The sequence below is a fragment of the Cibotium barometz genome, chromosome 41 (genome assembly GCF_041138505.1).
Source record: "Cibotium barometz isolate CiBa-2024 chromosome 41, ASM4113850v1, whole genome shotgun sequence".
In the NCBI taxonomy this organism is placed as follows: Eukaryota; Viridiplantae; Streptophyta; class Polypodiopsida; order Cyatheales; family Cibotiaceae; genus Cibotium; species Cibotium barometz.
Window position 1 is genome coordinate 48,330,999 of NC_141086.1, and position 22,747 is coordinate 48,353,745.

General features: G+C 39.7%; 1 protein-coding gene across 2 annotated transcripts; it reads left to right on the forward strand.

Annotated features, from left to right (window-relative positions):
* The first annotated feature begins 18,392 nt into the window (after positions 1-18,392).
* On the forward strand, positions 18,393-20,241 carry LOC147615031 (BIIDXI-like protein At5g11420). Of its 2 annotated transcripts, XM_086779843.1 has the most exons (3): positions 18,393-18,642; positions 18,743-19,261; positions 19,567-20,241. In XM_086779843.1, the coding sequence occupies exons 2-3, from the start codon at positions 19,057-19,059 to the stop codon at positions 20,184-20,186; spliced, it is 825 nt and encodes a 274-aa protein (XP_086635969.1). In that variant the 5' UTR covers positions 18,393-18,642; positions 18,743-19,056; the 3' UTR covers positions 20,187-20,241. The 2 variants fall into 2 exon arrangements, with proteins under 2 accessions (XP_086635969.1, XP_086635968.1); XM_086779842.1 differs by having other exon boundaries at positions 18,513-19,261.
* The last annotated feature ends 2,506 nt before the right edge of the window (positions 20,242-22,747 follow it).

Consider the following 22,747-nt stretch of genomic DNA (forward strand, 5'->3'; position numbering starts at 1 on the left):
ATTGTGTTTTCTTCTTGTGTGTCCCTCGGTGCTGTAGTAGAGGCCATCACCCACCACACGTATATCCAGGTAAATGGAAGCTTAAATCAAGCATGATAGCCAAAAAATGAAGGCTGCAAGAAAATCCAATGTAAGACTAGAAGCTACACAATCATGTTGAGATTCAACTATTCAGGCAAGCAAGATACCCTAATCTAGCATGATAAACTCCACGAGGGCTACAATAGGAAACCCTCATTTGGCAACTAAGAAATTGCAACCCTAATCTAACATGAGTAACTTCAACTATTCACATCAAGCTTATGTAGTGCTTGGAAGCCTTGATATGTAGGGATATGTACTAAGTATGCATCTGTGGTGATAGTTAACTTGCACACTATATGTTTGCAAAACATTATTTATTAGCTGACACCAACTTCCACACAATAGGTAAGTAGTACTCTCTCTCACATGGAGTTTGTCCACAATAAGGATGCCAAAATGTAGTAAGGAGAATGGTGGGGGAGTTTCCACATGGCTATCAATGAGTTGAACTTATATATGTGCCTTTTTTATAATTTTGTAACTCCACCAAAAATGGTAGAGTTATATTTTATAGTTCAAATTTCAGCCATGACAACTATTTTGATAATTTTTTGTAATTCGAGTATGATGGGGCTAAATTTTCTTATCTTTTAGGCTCATTTATTACAGTGGTTGATTTAAACTCAATTGTGTGGGAACCTTGCCTTAAAAATAAAGCAAGGGGGATCATGATCCCACTTGATAGTAGTTCAATAGCAGTCTCATGGCCATCTGTAATGTGGCACAAGAAAGCAAATGGGATCATGATCCCACTCGATATAGTAGTTAAATATTAGTCACTTGGCCATCTATAATGTGTCACAAGTAAGTTGAGTGAGAAAGTACATAATGACTTCCAGTCCACTAATAGAGTAGTGACACTTGTATGCATGAGATGAGACCAACTATCTAACTGCCTCACCTTTTAGAATTCAATATTGGAAGCCACTTACTTATGACCGTGCTTAGAAGGCTTTGATACCAACTTACCATTTTAATTGCATAGGGTAACTCATAGTGGGTAGTTGAAATAGCTAATTAAGGATTAAGGGATAAACAATACTTATGCCAAATGAAGGAACTAATTACAAAATCAACATTCTCAGAGGTTTGCATAATCCAAGTGCAAAGGTATGTCTTTATAACTCTAATGAGAAGCTTCTAGATCTTAGAAGGTCTATATATACATTAAGTACATGTATCCACCACAATGTAATACACATACTACTCATATAAGCACCTGAGCTGACTAAAAACATGTGTCTAGCACTATATTTTGCCACATAATGACACTAAATAACTTTTAACTCGACCAAATTGTATTTGCCACTAACCTTTAAGTTAATTAGCTACACTCAATGCCACACTTTGCTAGAGTCCTTGATTTCCTCAATAGTTAAATCCTTGGCATCCATCTCCATGCATACTGATGTTTCAACACAAATAAATCTTTATATACCTGTCACAAAGCCAACTATGCGAATTCGACTGCTATGGTTGTGTCCCTATTTTAGTTCCCAAAGGGTGTACACTATAACACTTTCAATGCTTTACTTATCTTAACTTGTGGGAGTTTCTTATGTTACTTTGCCATTTTTTGTGTAACTCCTAAGTTTAATTTGTGTTGATGGTGAGGGTATACCTAGAGTTAGGAGGGAAGTCTCATCAACAAAGTTATTGGGTTACGAGTAGTGTTACGAGTAGTGCAGGTTGGCTCCCAAATAGGCTTCATCTGACTTAGCCGCATACTACATTATTGTGATCAGGGAGTCACAAAATCATTTTACAATTCTTCCAAGTGATATGGCAATTGGGTCTAGCTTATCTAACTTTGGGAAGCAACATCAATTCTTGCATAGTTTGGTTCTTGTAGACGTTACCTAAAATCTATGGACATCCTTTTTTCTTCTAAAACATAAGGATTATTACATTTGTGCATTGTGGCTCCCTTTCATGCATTTCTCTCATGAGCTAATTTACTTTTCCCCTCTTAGCTTAGCTATATTCATGCTATAGTGGAAAATGGGTTCTCCTTAATGAAATAAAGATAGTCAACATAAAATTGATATGGACCTTCAGTTTGACAAATTTTTATCTATTGCATTTGCAAACAATGAGATTGCTTTATTATATTAATGCCATGGATTTAATGAACTAAATTACCAAATTTTTTTCTTTAAATTGATGACCATGGAACTGTTACAAATTGTTAGTCAACTTGTGTGAAGAAGAACTGTATTAGTCTTGTAAAAAAAAGCCACTTTTGTGGCTAGTTGGACATGTTTATAAAAATTCTATTTCTCTTTGAATGTACTATTTCAAAGAAAGTCCTTCTATGAATTTGTACCTTACACAAGTATGTAGTTGAAAACAATAGCAAGAAAAAAGGTGTTTGAAAAACCTAGCTTCTGAGAGTCATCATTAATGGCATTTTTAAAAAAAAATGGTGACTTTGAGTTTTTGTTCATAAAATTCTCAAAACAATTTTTAGCAAGATGGTTTTTTTTTACAAAAATACTTCTATATATGTATGATACATTCACGTAGACATGGGGACAATTGGATGGAAGACAAAAATGACTTGAGCTGCCCCTCAAAGTTGACAAGCTAGGAGGTGTTTTGTGTGCGTTTTGATTTTTGACTTTTTTGAATAAACCAAAATTGGGTCTAATATAGTATTCATTAGGCAAAATATGGACTGTCATTTTTTTCCCTTAAGGATTTCCACACCTCCTCTCTCTAGAAAAATGGGCTCATGGTGAAATTTTTGCAAATCAAATCAAAAGTTGGCAGAGATTTCACATTTGGAATCTACTCATTGAGAGCTTTCCAATGATATATAACATGATGGGAAATTTTGATTATTCAAGAAGTCCCCAAATTGCTGATAATGTGGCATGTAACTGCAAATTTTTTCATTCTATTAGAAGATCACACACTGATGTCATAGTATGACTTTTTGACATCATATGTAGAGGTTATCATCAGATATATGAAATCCCGTTGGAGCCACTTTTGTGGCTCAGTTACAAGACTAGTATTAATGTATTTCATCTAAATTACTAGCATCAAAATGTCTCTTTCCTTGTAATATAATGCCCAAGATCAATGAGGTAAGTATATAGTGACAACAAAACAAATAATGCTACATCATTTGTAAAAGCATTTGATGTGTACATATTAAACTAATTGATATCTTAATATTAAACTTAATGTTTATATACTATTGCATACATTTTAAATTTGAGGTTTTAATCTTTCCTATCATCTCAACATATCTCCCTCACATGATACACATGAGAACCGTGTTCAATGCCATCACCCACCGTAGTAGCCATCCCAACCCCTTTCCCTTTCCCCTTGCTCATCCCATTGATTTACATAAGAACGTTGCTTTTGCACTTATTTGAGAGAGAATTATTGTGAGGGAGAGAGAGAGAGTGAGGGAGAGAGAGAGAGAGAGAGAGAGAGAGAGAGAGAGAGAGAGAGAGAGTTGAAGCCTCCATGCATATAGAAGGAATGCTCATTATAATACCATTAAAAATATTCACATGGTTTTGCTGCAAAAAAAATTAAGCAAAATAGATTGAGTCTTCTCGATATTAGAGATGAGTTATAATGAAGGAATTCTCATTATAATACCTTTATTACAAAACATTTGAGCAAAATAGATTAAGTTTTCCTAATTGGAGACGATTTGCAAACTACCATTTGCATGGTGTCTACCTAGTGCCATTCTCTTATGAATAATCTATTATTTGCACTTGATAATGTCAGCAACAATCGATGTGCACAACATTGTGGACAACATCATAGACATGGTTCTTTATTGGTCATACCTCCTTTGACTCATCTACATTACTCTCAATAATGAGCATTTCTTTGTCATGGTGAAGGCTGAGGGTGAGTATACTCTCGCTTATAGGATGAATCTAGTCAACTATCAACCAATACCATGTAGATTAGTTCATGGACATGGTCACCTATGCCTACGACTCAAACTCCAACACCCATTGTTAATCGTCTTGTCATGACACACTCATGACACACGGTTAACATGGGCTATCATTCTAATCTTTGCATATACTCTTGATGTACTTTATGGTATTATGTTATGTTTTACTAAGAGAACCCAATGGTTGGCCAACATGTATTTCATGCAAGTTATCTTTGTATTTTATGTCAAATTAATAAGGCATCCCTCTAAGTTTGCCTTTCATGCTTAAGTACAAGAGTTGAGATGTCCAATATGCTTTAGTATAGCAAACTCCTTGCATTAGGCATGTCGAGTGAACGTACTTAAGTGAGTGTAACACTATGGGCTTGTATATATATCTATTCTCTCTCATAATTCAGGACACTCTCCCCATTATACTATATTTCTTTTTCTTGTGAGTCTAATTTCCCTCTTGTGATTAGCTAAATAGTGATTAGCTAAATAGTGAGCTTTGTGAGGTATTCAGTAAAAGCGTGCTGAGGTGAGCAAGAGCTAGGGAGGGCTTTTATATCTATGTACGTGTGCAAAGAATCTCCCCTCTATCTCAAGACTACCCTTGTGCACAATGAGGCGTGAAGAAGGAGCCAATCTATCCTGCAAAGGAAGCTAAGACCTACGGTTCTGACTAGTTGGCAAGTCCCTGTATGATAATTAAGGTAAGCCCCGAGCATATGGTTAGCCTTAAGATGGCAATGTTGCCAGTGAATGGCCCCTAGCTTTGTGTTATTTCTCTTAATTAGATTTGAGAGATTATTTACATCATTTGGGTGATGGGAAACCTTAACCAAGTGAGAGTTTTGAGAAGGAATGAGAAGGGTGTGTGAGTTCATAGTTTTTTTCTCTGGGTAAAAAGAATGCCATTTTCTTGTTTTCTCTTAATATTTGTTTGTAGATTTAGTTTTTGTTATGTTTTTAACTTTCAATGCATACTAGAAGTAGTTTAGATTCAAGTAGAATGGTTATTCGCATCATTTTTGCTTCGATTTTGCCTACTTTTTGTGTTTATCCTTAATCTTAGAGTAAAAATCTCTAATTTTGGGCATAATCTTAGTTTATTGCATGGTTTGTCTGCATAATCTTGTGCAAGATATCATTAGGTTCATCGATATGCATTTAGAATGTTTAAATTGTTTAGAAATCACTTAATTTTTGTATTTTTTCTTAAGCGGACTAGTTTTTTAATTAGTGAGGTTACTTTAGGAATGTAAAAATCTCAAAAAACCCAAACTAGAATGCTTGGGTACCCTTATTCTCTTGATTGCTTGTACCTATGCATTGTTAACATACTTTCAAAGAACGTGTGTCCTTCCATTCATGTATAAACATCTTGAAGTGCTGGAATGAAGATGGACACTGCAACCCATACCATTTCTGAAGCATGTCTTCTTCGTATGCATGTCTTTCTCAAGTTTATATGAACAGCTTATAGATATCAAACCAGCATGAACATAAAGGCTATGATTATATTGGATGTGAGGAATCGATGGACATCAACAAAGATCTCAGAGAGTACATTGCAAGGTAGATAATTCCAAATTCATTACCACATTTGAAACTAAGTTACACGTTATTCATCAAGTCATAGGATTTTTGTGCTCGTTTGTGTGAGTGAATTTAAAAAAAAAACCATCCATAAAGTATGGCAGGGAGTTGGCACAATTCTCCCCAAAATTCTATAAACATAGGAGAACATGCCCTTCCCCCATTTCCCAAATAGCACTTTCGATATCGAAAGTGGACCAAAACACCTTTAGTGTTGAAGGCGCCCATGAGTCCTACGTATCGATTCATGATACAAAACTCATTTTCAAATGTGTTAATGAATTTTTAATTTTCTAATTTGCAAGGTATTTTTGAATCCCCATCGAACATAAGAATAGGCTTTAAGCTCATCGATTGCAAATGTCAGTCTAGCATTGCTTTCAAGTATGCTTTCAAATTCATGTTCATTTGAGTATTTGAAATATCCTTTACACTACACGAATGATGCTACCCAAGCACTCACACAAAACATGGTAAAAGAATTAAAAAAAAAACAATCTTGTTTTGCAAGCTTTAGAGCATGGAGTGCACTTGGTTTCGATAATGATGATGATGATGATGATGATGATGTGTGTGTGTGTGTGTGTGTGTGTGTGAGAGAGAGAGAGAGAGAGAGAGAGAGAGAGAGAGAGAGAGATAGAACTTGGTTTCGATGATGATGATGATGATGTGTGTGTGTGTGAGAGAGAGAGAGAAAGAGAGAGAGAAAGAGAGAGAGAGAGAGAGAGAGAGAGAGAGAGAGAGAGAGAGAGAGAGAGAGAGATAGATAGAACTTGCTTGCGTTTATGCACAAAGACATTTTGTGCATGAGGTAGTTGGGGATTCTCAAGCATATACAAGCTTGCAAAATATTATTTCGTAGAAATCCCTCTTGAAATTTTTTGATGAATATGGTTCCCCTTTGCTATAGTGCAATCGGCGCTATCTAGGCCTATGTCATGTTCTTCTCGGTGTGGTTTGGCCCTGTGGGGTGGGTGTTGGCCTTGGAGAGTCATGGCCTCTATACACCACTTGCAAGAGCACAAGAAGAAGACACAATGGGATCAGATCTGGGGGACAATGTGTGGCGGATAAGTCATGGCCTCTATACACCACCCTGTAGACACCTAAGAAGAAGACACAATGGGATCAGATTTGGGGACACTAAAATCCCATCTCCAAGGATACTAATCAACTCAGCAACAGTCCTCAGTCCTCCAGCTGACACCACTAGACACTTCAATACCCTCCCAACCTCCCTATCAGACCTAGCTACTTGCTTCAGTTGTCCTCTCAAGTCAGCACTAACCTCTAGCACCTTTAATCATACACTTAAGAGCTTCTCCTGACCATAGCTCTAGTAGCTGACCAAAACCACTCTCGGTTGTTTTGAGTCACTACCTTGAACCACTTCACATCAAAAATGAACATAGAAAACTTTCTGAACCCAACCTTGATAATGTCTTGTATCATTCCATAGTAATCAAGCATGCCAACTTCACTACTTAGATCACTTGCACTTGAACGACTTTCTTGCATGAAATTTTCTTTGACACTTAAATCAAATGTTATCTATTCTCTCCACTCGAAAGTGACCGTGGGACCAAAGTGCACCAAATTTGTGATACTGTAAGCAAACAAAGATCATGAAACTATATCAAGAACAAAAACTTATACAAGACTATGTCTCAGGGTTTCTTGTGTACATATAAAAACTCATTTACATGGTAATCATAGCCATATGCAAGCTTCTCCTTCTCGTCGCTTATAATCTCGCAACTCTATTTTACTTATTCTATTGTTTTCTGAAGCCATCTACTAGAAGGAAATTCTGGAAGTTGAGCAAGTTAATCTGGGTATGGCAATGCTCTAGTTGTTTGATTCCTCGGGGGGTGCACTACTAGAAAACCCTAGGTATCATGTGCGTTCAAGAGGTATTTTAAAAACCCCTTAACTAAAATTTTCCCTCCAGTAAAACAACCCCTCTTTACCTATGAACTAAATGATTTTTTTCTAAAATTGAATTAAAAAACCCCTCTTGTTAATGTAATTGTGTTAATTTTTCTCAATGTATCTAATTAAAAAACCCCTCCTGTTGAACTCACATGGTATATTAACATTTTTTTAGTTGAACCCCCTGAGTTTGACTCTTTCTAAAATTCAAAATATCTTGGTCTCTTTCACTCTTGATAGGTTATACCTCTCGATCCATTTCTCCATAGCACTTGAGTTGAGGATGCAAAATTTATTAATCTTCTCTCGCAATGCCATATCCATTGTTCTCTCTGAAGCCCTTGTCCTTGAGGCTGTTCCCCAATGAGCTGATCATCCGCTTCTTGTGTCCACAATCGTGGCATATGTGGATTTGGCATACTAAGAAATTTTGCTATGTATACAAGAGATTCTTGAACAAGCCATCCCATTGCAATACTGCCCTCAGGGGCAAGCTTTTTGACGAACAAAATCTTTTAGTGTTTTCATAAATCTCTCGAGGAAAAACATCCATCGACTATGAACAACACCTGCTATAGCAACCTCATCAACCACATGAGCAAGTAGGTGCAATTGAATGGTCAAGAAACTTGTTGGAAATAATTTCTCCTCCATTGTGACTACTTTAATGGAGTTTAGACGAGCTGCTCCCAACGTATTTCTTCTAATCCCCTTCTTTGATATACACTGTACCACTGACTGTACCACTCCACTAATCCTATATATTGTCGCTCTTATGTCTTCGCTAAGGCAATCCTTAACGGCTATTGGCAACATAAACTGTAAGATTTTGTGCCACAGTCATGAGACTTCAATCCACTAATCTCTCCATCCTTTGTGAATGCTCCCTTCAAGAAACACATATAACCAATGGGAGTATAAAACTCACTAATGCACTTCTTTACACGCCGTTGCTCTTCTTTGGTTAAGACCCAAAGTGCTGTAGGGAGAATCACCTTCCCATTAGGTCTTCTCCGTGCTCTGGTGCATGCTATCCACCTCTTATAGATCATCCCTTTGTGCCTTGCTCTCTTTAGCACCTATGATGGTTTTCGAAAGCATATCGGCTATGTTCTTGAAAATTTGCATAGGGTCAAGAAGGTGATTGACTCGAAGATCACTCCAATATGGGAGTAGATGGAAGATGGATAGCCGCTTCATTTCGGGGGGTGAACAACTTGGATCCACTTCCCATTCCCTCCTCCAAATCACTTGTCTTTAGCACACGAGGAGGCCTCCCTAGAAATCTCTCTCGCAACTCATGGTTTTCAGGGAGATACTTTTTGTGGCCCTCGTAGATAACCTTCTTCAAAGATGTTGAGTACCGGGCCTTTAATCCATGCCCACATATAGGGCATGCATTATAACTAGATATTGAAAGCCCTGCCAAACATGCTAATCATTATGATGAGATATGCAAATAATAAAAAAATACTGAAATCATGAAATTAAATTAGGTTAAGAAATCTTAGAATAATTAAATTACCAGAGAACTCTCCATAGCTTGAGAAATCATGCATGATCAACATAAGTATTCCTTGCACTGTTGTAGCCCTTTCTCCAAAATGCTTAGACGCATCATGAACTTGCATACCATCCCATAACATTCGTAGCTTGTCAACTAATGGAGCCACGTAGACATCCATGTTCTTAACCTTGTACTTCCTTGGAACTATCAAAGAAAGTAAAAGGTGCCCCTTCTTTATTGCTAACCTTGGTGACATGTTATAACTCACTAGGCAAACGGGCCTATACTCCATGATGAACTTCGTAAGCCAAATGGATTGACTCCATCCGTTGCTAGTCCGAGATGAATATGACGAGGCTCTTCCCCAAAGTCCACCCACTTCTCTTCGATATGCCTCAATGTTGGAGAATCAGCAAGGCGTCACACGCATAACGTCATCTATGGATCTCGTGTTTTGATGCCAAGTCATTAAAGATGCAATGGATTTCATAAAAGCATGTGAAACATAGAGAGGGAAAGGGACACATACCCCATAAGTTTTGAAACGCTCCTATCAGACTACCCATATATTGATTGCAAGTTCAATATAGAGAGGCAAGTTCAATATAGAGACGCAAGTGCGAAGAACTCAAACACGTGCTTCACGGTAAAATGGTTGATGGGCAAGCCTACGTATCTCTTTCTCCTCTTGAGAAGCATGTTGCACACATCGTTTGATGTCTTCTACTTCATGATCATCTACTTTGTGGCTTGTGTCGTGTAGGTAATCTATCATGTTGGCCATGTCATGTTCTAGAACTTGATCCGAGTTCGTAAAAGCTTTCTCGTGTTCCAATCCCATCCAGGTTACCTCTACCCTTGCTCTTTTTCTCCACTTAGGTTGGATATCCACCGGTTCATTGTTGTCTAGGTGAACATTGAGGCCAGCAAGTAGATGTTACAAGTGCTCTACTAGAAATATGTCCCATTTTTTGGAATGCTTGTTGCAAATTCTTCGACATCGGGGGTGACTTGATACTTGCAATGACTGCATGGGCATTTTCTCCTCTAAATTGACAAAACTTGATTTAAGGTTCATAGCACTCACACAGGCTCCATGTATGTTGAATATGCATGAAAATTTGGGTTCAAATGAGGGGGAGGTGGAGCTTCTTTTATACCTCTTCATGCATGGCCTAGTCGGTATATTCTTGTTTTTTATGGAAAGGTTTCGAGCTACCAAAAATTCAAAATTTGAATGTGAACAGAAATAAAAAATGAACTTAAGTGGCCGTCAAAATAGGTGTTGAAATAATCATCGATATAACCATCGAAATGCACGTCAAAAATATTATCTATTAACGCACATTTAGAAGCGTATTTCGATAATTATTTTGATGGCTATTTTAACGAATATTTTGACATTGGGGATTTTTAATAGAACCGCAGCATCTCACTATTAGCGTTTTCGAAAACCAGTTTTTGCTTATCCTCTTCAAAAAATTGAAGGTTCTCTTCTCTCCCTTCCCTTCAAGTTTATGCAAGGAGATTGCTTATTTCATTTACCTTCCCAAGCTTTATTAATGGTTTGATTTACTTGTTACTTTGCTTGTGTTATATGTATTTGTAGGTTTGCCTATCTTTACACAATATCTTCACTTCTAGGTATGGACCGTAAACCCTTGCTGCTTTTGTTATTTTTTTCTTTTTTACTTATATACGAGAGGCCTCAAGATGGGGAGGTGGGTAGATAAAGCATACTGTATACGCTTCTTTCCTTGTATAGAGTTTATGCAAGAAGCTCATGCATAGAGTTGGCATAGGCTTCTTGCAAGGTCTATGCATAGGTTTCTTGCAAGCTTGCATGAAGCTTATGCATAAAGCATGTGTAGAGGTTTCATAGGCTTCTTGCATAAGCCCTTATGGTTTAGGGTTCATGCAATAGGATTAGGGGTTAGGCTTATGCATAAGCCCTTATGCATAGCCTTTATGCATATAGGTTCATGCATAGCCCTTATGCATAGCCTTTATGCATATAGGTTCATGCATAAACCCTTATGCAATAGGCTTATGCATAAGCCTTATGCATAGGCTTAGGGATAAGCCCTTATGTGTAGACTTCTTGCATTAGCCCTTATATAGATAAGCCCTTCACCTTAGGCTTCTTGCAAAGATATTTCTTATTTCTTTTGCCTTCCCAAGATTTATTAATGGTTTAATTTACTTGTTACTTTGCTTATGTTGTGTGTATTTGCAGGTTTGCCTTTTTTTTACACAATCTCTTCACTTCTAGGTATGGACCGTAAATCCTTGCTGCTTTTGTTATTTTTAAAAAAAAAAACTTGTATACAAGAGGCCTCGAGATGGGGTGGTGGATAGATAAAGCATACTGTATAGGCTTATTTTGTTTTATAAAGTTTATGTAAGAAGCTCACACATAGAGCTTGCATAGGCTTCTTCCAAGGTTTATGCATATGCTTTTTGCAAGCTTGCATGAAGCTTATGCATAGAGCATGTATAGAGCTTGCATAGGCTTCTTGCAAGCTCTATGTATAGGATTCTTGCATAAGCCCTTATGGTTTAGGGTTTATTCAATAGGCTTAGGGTTGAGGCTTATGCACAAGACTTTATGCATAGCCTTTATGCATATAGGCTTATGCATAAGACCTTATGCATAAGCCCTTATGCATAGGCTTATGGATAAGCCCTTACGCATAGGCTTCTTGTACTAGCCCTTATGCATTAGACCTTATGCATTAGACCTTATGGTGGATAAGCCCTTCAACATAGGCTTCTTGCATAAGCCCTTATGCTTTAGGGTTTATGCATAAGCCCTTATGCAATAGGCTTCTTGCATAAGCCCTTATGCAATAGGCTTATGCATAAGCCTTATGCATGGGCATATGGATAAGCCCCTATGCATTAGGATTAGGATTTAGGGTTTATGCATAGGCTTAGGGTTTAGGGTTCATGCAATAGACTTAGGGTTTAGGCTTATTTAGTAGGCTTTTGCATAAGCCTTTATGCAATAGGCTTATGCATAAGCCTTATGCAATAGACTCATGCATAGGCTTAGGGTTTAGGGTTTATGTATGATCCCTTATGCAATAGGCTTATGCATAGGCTATGCATGCTTAGAAGTTTAAATGTGTAACTAATCACTTTTTCTCATGTTATATTTTGTAGGTCTTGCATTGTTGTCCTCTCCTTAGGCTTGACATTGTCGAGGTAAGGTCTATTATTCATGTAACCTCATGTTTATTGTGCAACCTCATGCTAGGTTTAGGGTTTAGTCTTATGCATAGAGATATGGGGCATTATTGTAGGCCATGTAGAATGGTTAAGTCATGTTAGGAGTGGTTATTGGGGCGAGTAGGTGGTTATAGTGGAGGGGGAGCCCTGTATCTTTTCATTGTCCTTCTCTTGTAAAAGAGAAGTTTCCTTTGGCTTTAATAGTGAAGAGTGTGTGGAAAGTCCTCAAAAGCTATCATCCAAAAGGGGGCATTGTCCACCGTGAGCTTGTCTAAGCAGTATTGTAGACGGTCTCAACAATGTTCTAATATCACATATTGCCTCGTTTATTAGGCTTATGCATAATCCTTATGCATAGGCTTATGCATAAGCCCTTATGCACAGGCTATTAATGCTTAGAAGTTTAAATGTGTAGCTAATCACTTTTTCACGTGTTATATTTTGTAGGTCTTGCATTGTTGTCCTCTCCTTCAGCTTGACAATGTCGAGGTAAGCTCTCTTATTCATGCATTCTCATGTTTAGCAACCTCATGTGCCGGGTTAAGGGTTTAGGCTTATTCATAGAGATATGGGGAATTATTGTAGGCCATGTAGAATGTTGTTTAAGTTAAGTTAGGAGTGGTTATCAGCGAGTAGGCAGTTATAGTGGAGGGGAAGCCCTCGATCTTTTCACTATCCTTCTCTTGTAAAAGAGAAGTTTCCTTTGTCTTTAATAGTGGGGAGCATGTGGAAAGTCATAATCTATCATCCAAACCAATTTTACCATTTTATGTCACAGATGAACTCTAAGAAAAGGGCTATGGCACAAGCTACTTTGGGGGAGGTGCTGGCACTTTTGCACAGTCATCACAGTGCCCACCACTACATAGGCCATGCCCTCGGACACTCTATGGCACATCACAAAAATCTTGACCACGGCTCTCTCAGCTACTTCCAATCATTGTAAACGATATGGTTTGATGGGTTGTTGCCATGATGGTAACTCCACGGATGCTTCTTCCCCTCAGCACCGCAAGCGCCCACCCATTGCTAGTTGTGAGGGGACATCGCACCCGCGCTCATCTCGCCTCTTCGACACAAATCCCTCTACCCCCAATCAGGCTTATTCCCACTACCAAAACAAGTAGTGGATGGAAATGTGGTCTTAGATGACGTTGGCGATGAGATGAAGTCTTAAATCCTTGAGTTATGCCATGTAGCCTTTGCTCACGATTGCATGACTACATGGCATAAACTTGATAAGGCTAAGAAGAATGAGTCGTAAATCAAATCAAAAGTGAGTTTATGCCAGCACCAGGTAGCCAAGAGGTTCATCCTCGATGGAGAAAAGATCACATGGTGAAAGTGATGAAGCACTGGCACAACGACATCACATGCAAGAAGGTAAAGTCTGGGAGACAAAAGCCTTGGAATTTCTCGCAAGAGATTTGGGAAGAGGAGAAATCACCATGCAAAGCTTTGGAATTTATCACAAGAGATTTGGAAAGAGGAGTGTAGAAAGCACCATGAAAACCCCCAAAGGCATAAGTAGCAAGAGGAGGCCACAATGAAGCGAATGGAGAGCATTGGGAGCTCCCACCTTGGAAGCAGTGGATGGCATGTTTTCTACACCTATTTTGTAAGTGTTAATACACATATCACTCACGTTTTTGGCATAATGGACATTTAACTTTTTTAAATAAGTACTCATGCTTCATGCTTCCAGCTGCAATGAGTTGTCGGTCATGCTATTGCATGGGACGTATACCCTCCTCTAGCAACTTGAGCAAGAGGGCCACAACGTGAATTGGACGGATGTGGTGAATATGGTAAATCGTAACATTTTCTACACATCAATTAGTTTTTTTCTCACTTGTCATTTCTAAGTTTTTTTTCCTTGAATACTCTTATGCACGGACCAGTGCCAAACCCTAAGGACAACGCTGATGATTAGGAGCTGTGTATAGGAGTCGAGTCTCAGTGGCGTACTTCTTTTTGTTGGCTCTATGCCTCTTTTTGTGCACTTTCTTTTGGCCCCATTATGAGCTAAGTAACTTTTGTTACTTATTAATAAAAATTTCCATTTCATGACCTTACAACAGAGAAAGAGATGTAATTTGTAACACTGGTATACAGGTACACCCAACTGCTACAGACTACACCTGGGTTTACCATTATTAAAAAAAATTAAAACATGCATTCGTTGATATATCTATCGATATAAGCGTAAAAATAAGCGTCGAAATCGTGATAAAAAATAGCATCATTAATGTCAAAATACAGGTCGCAATAATGGTTAGTTAGCATCGAAACTGGCATCCTAATAAGCGTCAAAATAGTGGCCAAAAACATGATTATTTTTTATGGTTATCTCAACGTTTATATCGATGTGTATATCGATTCGTATATTGACGGTTCTATATCGATGCTTTTTTCAACACACATATTGACGCTTTTGGGGATTTTTTATATGTTCAAAACCGTTGACAAACTTCCTAAATGGAAAAGGCTATTGGGAGTTTGTTATAGCAGCACGTGACGAGAAGGAGCCAAAGCTTCTATATAGGGTGTGGTGCATAGATATCTCCTCCGGCCGAGTTTTTTGGGGGAGCAACGGTTGGGAGATGGGAACCTAGCCGGAAGCTTTGATGTATTGTTCATAGTCCTGGCTAAGAGGGCTGGGTGGACAAAAATATTGTGTGGTGAATTCCTTGTTGTAAATATAGGAGCCTTCTAGTGTTACTCTAACCCCCATACTCTTGATTGTTGACATTATTCCTCTCTTGCATTATAGGCATGATGTATCAGTCCTCCTTACTTAACTACTTAAACTTTGCACCTTCTTGATAGGAGAAAACAACTTTCCCCTACTGGTTTTCTTTTTACCATACCCTTGAAGTTCTAGTTTTCTGATATCTCGTAAGACGAATCTCCTTAAGACTTATGCAGTGGTTGAATATCTCACAAAGGTGCTCCTTGTTCACCTGGATATGAAGGAGAACCATGAGTTACAACAAACTTTTGACTACTAAATAGTAACAGCTACAAAGTGACCTACCTATGGTGCCAATCGAGAGACAAATGCAGTACCACAGGTCAATATTCAAGTTCTTTTCTTTCAAGTCTAGTTTTGCTTGCACATTAGGTTCTTCATGACCTGATGCAGCAATTTCACCAACATTTTGTCTTGTATCACTGTGAATGCTACCCAAATTCTCCTTTGTTGCCTCTTTAGCATTGTGAGCTATTGAGATTCTAGGCCGTTTTTGGATTTCTTTTCTTTAGAGGCATCTGAATCTTGAAGGTGTTGTATCTTCTATCCCAAACTAGTAGCAACTACCTTCTTTAGCATTGTGAGCTATTGAGATTCTAGGCCGTTTTTGGATTTCTTTTCTTTAGAGGCATCTGAATCTTGAAGGTGTTGTATCTTCTATCCCAAACTAGTAGCAACTACCTTCTTGGCCAACCTTTCCTCAGCTTCCTTCAAATTACAAGAGTCTGCAAAACAACAAAATTAGCATCTTGCTATTGTTGCTACCAATCGCTTCACTTCAACCAATTTGGTGTAACCCATACAAATCAACTTCAAAAACAATAGGGCAAGTTCCTTTTATACATTGGAGAGACTGAATATTACAATAACTTTAAGTCGGTTCAAGAGAAAAGAAGAGGTGACTTTCAAGAAACACCTTCATAAAGGCATGAATAATCTTCCAGAGAGTCATTTTCTCATTCAAAACACAACCATGCTTCACACAAAGCCTGAAACACAAGAGGAAGTCTAAGCCCACATGTGCTCCTAGTTGATGCTGTAATTTTTTTGGGGAAAAAATCTAAATTAAATTCAAATTCAGCTATCAAGGAATCTTGTTAAAGGTTTACCTCTGTACCATTCCCTTCAAGCCTTCTATTGTAGCACCTCTTATAGATAGTATGAGCCTTATCTAAATTTCCAAAACCTACTTCCATGGAAATATACCCTTTCTAGGCTTCAACCATCTACTAACTCGGTTTGGTCTTGAAGCCTGTAAGCCTGTTGCTACACTAGTAGAGATAGGTGATAGCCTTAGTCTCCAGGATACAAGTGAACTATTTGATGCATCACTTTATCAACAGGCTATTGGGTGTCTCATCTATCTATATAACACGAGGCGAGACATTTATATTGGGGTCTCCCACTTGAGTAGGCTTATGTAGAGTCTCAGAGGCAAGCATTGGAAGGGTGCCAAACAAGTATTCAGATACTTACAGGACACTTAGTTCCTTGGCTTATTCTATGCTAAGAGGGGGGATGTTCAATTGTGTGCTTTCAATGATTCTGATTGGGCTAGATGTTATGACATGCACGAGTGTCCACTAGTGGTTTTTGCTTTCACCTTGGTGAAATGTGTACATCATGGCTCATCAAGAAGAAGCCAACAATGCTACTTTAAGTTATGAAGTTGAGTACAAGGTAACTTTTATAGTGACTATGATGTGTGTATAGTTTAGACGCCTTTTGGTGGCAGATCTTGGTGTTGGTGGCAGCGGTCCCCCAACTCCATCTTCACTGACACAACTAGATTGCATTAGTCATTTGCGAGGAACCCATTGTTTCGTGCTTGCACAAAGCACAATGAGATGCATTATCATTATATCAAGGAGAGGCTCATTGTAGAAGAGATTAACCTAGCTTATATCTCTACACACGATAATGTGGCAAATATGTTCACAAAGGCTCTCTCATGAGGGAAGTTCAAAAATTTTCTCAAAGCTTTGGGATTATTTTGCGATTTGGAGATTGATCAGCCACATGATCCCTGTACATGTTCACTTCATCACTATTGGGAGGATTTATAGCATTTATATGGTAGTTGTTGAAATAGGCAAACAAACCCACTGTATTACTAGTGTGAAGGCTTCATATATTGGACACAAGAACAAAACTTATTCCACTTAGACTCAATATAAAAGAAGCCTTACCGCATGTGATTCTCCATATGTAAAAGGGTCAAATCAATCATCCACCGAGTGTGTGAAAGCGAACCTATCCACAGCTCACATCATAGGTGATGTCATGGGGACATAATGTACCTTTAGCCTATAAAGAGGCATTCCACTCATGAATAAAATAAATTAACTTTTTCCCTTATCTTGTGTACACTCTCTCTTTTCACTCAGCTTAATCTTAGTAATCATGTCTCTCGAGCTTGTGATTAACTATGAGCCACCATACCTCATTACACTCCTACACTGTACTCTCACACACTGTGTGTCGATCTCTCTACTTTCTCAACATGGTATCTTAGAGCATTAGTGTAGGTATGTTTCCTCAAGCCTTCCATATCATTTCCACTCCCAATGATCAGGTCATTAGCCCTTAATCATTGTCATTAGGTGCACTGATCACACTTCACATACCCTTCCTAAAATTATGGATCTGGATACCCAACCCTTGGAGTTCTTAGATTTATCCATCCACCAAAACATCGGCAACCAAACTCCATAGGCCTCTACCTCACATCGGGGTGCTCCTTCTTGGTAGGTACCTCCCTCCGGTCCCACCCCCCCTTCTATCTCTCCCACCTGTCTCTCTTCCTCACAGCAGGCTCATGGGAGTCACATTAGGTCGGGCACCCACACATGAGAGAGTTAGATGCCCTCGTCCCGTTGGACCCTGCCACCTCCAGCTCATGAGTCCTAGATTCAGGAGATCCTGGCCTGCCATTGAGGAGCCTCATCCTCACAATAGACTATCAATACTAATTTTGGAGTTCATTTTTTATGTTTTCAAAAAGGTAGTTTATTTTTCCATTTAAACTTACTAAGTTAAATCTCCAAACCTATTAACCTCATCCTCACAATAGACTATCAATACTAATTTTGGAGTTCATTTTTTATGTTTTCAAAAAGGCAGTTTATTTTTCCATTTAAACTTACTAAGTTAAATACCCAAACCTGTTAACCTCACTTGATTTTCGCAAGGACCACAAGCATTTTCCCTCTCCCTGTAGAAGAAATCACTCCCTGAGTCCCCTCTCTCAAAACCCCAAAACAAATCGTCTTTCTTTTTTTCTCTACTTTTCCCTTGGAAGTGTGAGTGGTCCGCTCTCAAGGAACCACACCACAGTTAGAAAGCCGCGTGAGTGGTCCGCTCTGTACAATCACAAAACGTTAGAACCCGCGTGGCCCGTCTTCCGTCCGCGACGCCGGCGCCAACCATCCACGTTGGTGGGGACGTCCTGCTGAATAATAAGGCACACGATTCTTGGCATCGTGAACACACACACACACACACAAGCGCACACTCTGGTCGGGACGAGCATGCCTCCTCTAAAGCCCCGCCTGCACCGCCAGCTCACTCTCAGCTTCTTCGGCATTTCTCAGCTTCTTCTGCATTTCGCAGTTCCAGGTAGGGGTCTTCTTCTCCACTGCAGTTGTCGTCATGCAAGGCTTTGCCCCTGCGATCTGACGAGACCTCTTCGTTCTTCTCTTTGTGTTTGCGAATCAAGGTAGCTTTGCACAATGGGGATTTCTCTCAAGGCCTGCCTCTCAACGACACCATGCAGGAGGTGGAGGTGGAGATGCTGCCGGGATGGCAAATACGCGGCACCGTGCAATACATCCAGGCGGGCGGCAACATCTCTCTTCCAGACAACGGGCGGGCAGTCCAGCTAGGCAGAAACGGGCGCATCAGCCAAGCCTTCGCCGCTCAGCCAGGCGCCGCCTACTCCCTTACTTTCACGCTCGCGTCCGCCGGACAGAGTTGTTCCTCCATTGACTCCTCAGTGTGGCCGACCCCGCCTCCGCCTCCGCTTCCTCCTTCATGCTCCACCAGGAATACAGCAACGTCACCTGGGAGACCCACGCTTGGGGCTTCATCCCAGTCTCTAGCCAGACAAACCTCACCCTCAGCAACCAGCTCAGCCAAGAATTGGCACCGCAGCAGCAAGACCCCAACATCACCTGTGGCCCTGTCGTCGATACAGTCTTCTTGAAGAAACTTACCACAACAACAGTCAGCTCCTCCGGTATGTGTTTTCATCAAGCATTACTACATTTCCTGGAAGTACGCTTTTGCATGAGCATGCATCGATCCCCCGAATCGGATCACCGGGGGAAGCCCGCAGCTTAGGCAAGCTTACATGTAATCTTTGTAATTTTCAGCTTCCTGCTGCCATCATGCAGCTAACTTCAAAGTCGTGTTGATATGCCTTACTTTGTACAAGTGCTCAATGCTTTCATGCACATCTTTTGTGGGTCTTGCATTCTCTTTCTCTCAAAGTGGCTCTTTGGTTGGTTGTACCCGCAATGAGGAGTTAGTGTGATGCTGCAGAAAACTTGCTGATGAATGGAGGCTTCGAGGAGGGACCTTACTTGCTTCCCAACTCTTCCTATGGGGTGCTACTGCAGGGCATCACAAACATGAGCACCTCACCACTTCCTGGGTGGATGGTTGGGTTGTCGACGGTGAGGTACATTGATTCCGGCCACTACTTTGTTCCAGGGCGCGCTGCAGCGGTTGAGCTGGTAGGAGGGCCTAGTGCCAGCCTGCAGCAGGTGGTGAGCTCTTCCAATGGGGCAGAGTATGCATTGAGCTTTGCGATGGGGGATGGCAAGGATCTTTGCCAGGGAAACATGAGTGTGCAAGTCACAGCAGGGGATGGCACAACCAATTTCACCCACAACTCAATGGGCTCAGGGAGCTACGAGAACTACACTATGAAGTTCAGGGCAGTCTCTGACACAACCAACATCTCCTTTGTGAACCTCCTGCGCAATGAGGAGACGGACTTCCTCTTTTGTGGCCCTGTCATTGACAATGTGGTGCTTGCTCTTGCTTCTTCTTCTTCTTCTTCTTTTTCTAGGAGCCCATACCACCTCTCTGTCAATAGTGCCTTCCTCCTCTTGATCTTCAGTCTTGCTGCAAATGTTTTTGTGGCCTCCATATTGTGAGGAAAACCCTTTGACATAATTCAATATACGCACGCACATCCTCTTCTTCAAGTTACCAATCGCGAAGATGTAATTGAATGCCAAATCCGATGTTACTTTTAGATATTGTCTTAACCCACCTGTAAATTTAATTCTTTTTTTTTTTTCGTTTCGAGCACGCGGCCAAGGGAATTCAAACCCGGGCTGTTGGTTTGGATAGAAGGAATCCGTAGTAACCAAGTAACCAAGATGCCACTTTTTGCGGCCAATGGGATTCAAACCCGGGCTGTTTCTTTTCCGGTTTGGATAGAATGAATCCATAGTAACCAAGATGCCTCTTTTGCCTTTAGCATAAAATGGCTCAATAACTATATGCAGAGTCTGGTGTGCATATTGAGACTTTTTTTCTGGTGTGCAATAATTAGCTGCATGAATGCAGCTAATCCATGGAAGTCTAAGGTTGAAAGGTTGAAAATAGAGATTGATTAATTTAAATTAAATTTTGAGATTTTAATTATGGAAATACAAAGAGGAATAAAATTGTGACACGTGAAGGCTGAAGGCACACGAGAGGAGTGACGATGATTGCGACCAGTGATTAGGGTTTCCCTTAGGTTAGGGCTTGGTCCAACGAATCTGGTTAGTCACCTTTCTTCTCCCTCCTATTTGGCCTTCATAGAACTTTGGAAGGAATGAATCCGTACTACGAGCACATCTCTTTGCGGCCAAGGGGGTTCAAACCCGGGCTGCTTCTTTCCCGGTTTGGATAGAACGAATCCATAGTAACCAAGATGTCACTCTTTGCGGCCAATGCATTTCAAACCCGAGCTGTTTCTTTTCCAGTTTGGACAGAACGAATTTGTTAGAATGAATCTGTAGTAACACACATCTCTTTGCAGCCAATGGGATTCAAACCCGGGCTGTTTCTTTCCCGGTTTGGATACGAATCCATAGTAAACAAGTAACACACATCTCTTTGCAGCCAATGGGATTCAGATGCCTCTTTTGCCTTTGGTAAAATAAGTATGAATGGCTACGTGCACATCTATTTGTAGCCAGTGGTGGGAAAATTTGAACCCGTTTTTTCTTTCTCTGTTTGGATAGAAGTGTAAATTTTATGTGCATACAATAAGTGATTTTTTACTTATTTCACTTGTTTGGATGAGTAGGTACTTGTATGCGATTCAGGTACAGAAGATGGAGGCTCGTCAAAGGTGATTAAACACTACAACAGAACGAGGGCCTAGCAAACGAAAATAGTAGTGCTTTTATAACTACAAGAATAAGGAGATGTCGGGCCTATTTCGCTCTACTAGACACATTGCTATTTTCGCTGCAATGGGATCCATGCTCAGCAAAACGAAATTAATTTCGTTGCTATGCGCAACGAAACACTGTTGTTTTCATTTCGTTGCACAGCAATGATATTTCGTTGCTCAACAACGAAATTTCATTGCTATTTTCGCTGATGTGAGCAACGATCGCATTAATATTGCATACCCACTCTATTCCATCTCTTTTTTTATACATACAAAAACTTGAAAAGAAATTCAAACTGGAAAGAATGCAAGTGAACAAATATATATTTTATATTACTCGAATGGTAAGGCCTTTGGTCATATACAAAAAAAAGCAATGAAGGTATGGTTAATCAGAATCTTCATTGGTTCCTCCGACTCCTCTTCATCTTCATCTTCATGTTTACTTGCTTAACCCACTTCACATTCATAGTTCAGATCTTCCTCTTTATCCTACATACATGCAAACAAGACTAAGGTAACTATAAAAGAATAAAAGACAACATATAGATAAGAGAAGGGCTTATGTGCTACTTACCTCGTCAGCTTGAGTCCCTAAAATGGACTTGACACCTCGTGTATGCATCAAAACCCACAATTGCAGACGGGGAGCTCTATACCCATATTCGTACTCTTCTTTTGTTGGGCCATGCCAACAACATTCCTCTATAAAAAAAACAATTAAAAAAGATACAATTAGCTAAAGGAAACAATATAGTTTAAAACTATATTAGATTAAATAAAGAAAAATAGTAAAATTGATACTTTCAAAGCGAGCAATAAAGGAGGTTTTTCCTCCCGATCCAAAGTGTGACGCCCTTGCTTACCTAGTCGTAAAGCACTTACCACCACTTATTGAAAAGCACCTAGATGCTTTCTCACAAATCTCCGCACATGTCTCCACTCATCTTGCGAGCAAACACTTGGCTTCTCCATGTTGTTCTTGGCCGCTCTCTTAATGTTTGCTTGCAAGAGATCGAAATCTTTATCCTCTTCTTCATCCAATCGTTCGAGAAGGCGATGCCCGGATATGGAATAGAAAACTTAGTCTTGAGCACCTCAATAACATATTGTACTTTTGATATCTCATCTTGTGCTTTTCGCTTCTTAAAGGAGTTTGTGAACTCCAAGCTAGCAAGTACATGCATCCAATTGATGACTTGCTTTTCTCTAGCATCCATCATGAGGGCTAGCTTTGTGCTACATTTTCCAAAGAAAAAACACCCTGCTCCCCCCTCGTTACTACGTCTACTAGACCCACCACACTCCCTACAACATTGTGGG

Coding starts and splice junctions, on each gene's coding strand:
- LOC147615031 (XM_086779843.1), top strand. CDS start 19,057: ATGCTCCACCAGGAATACAGCAACGTCACCTGGGAGACCCACGCTTGG. Junction 19,262..19,566: donor AACAACAGTCAGCTCCTCCG/GTATGTGTTTTC, acceptor GTGATGCTGCAG/AAAACTTGCTGATGAATGGA.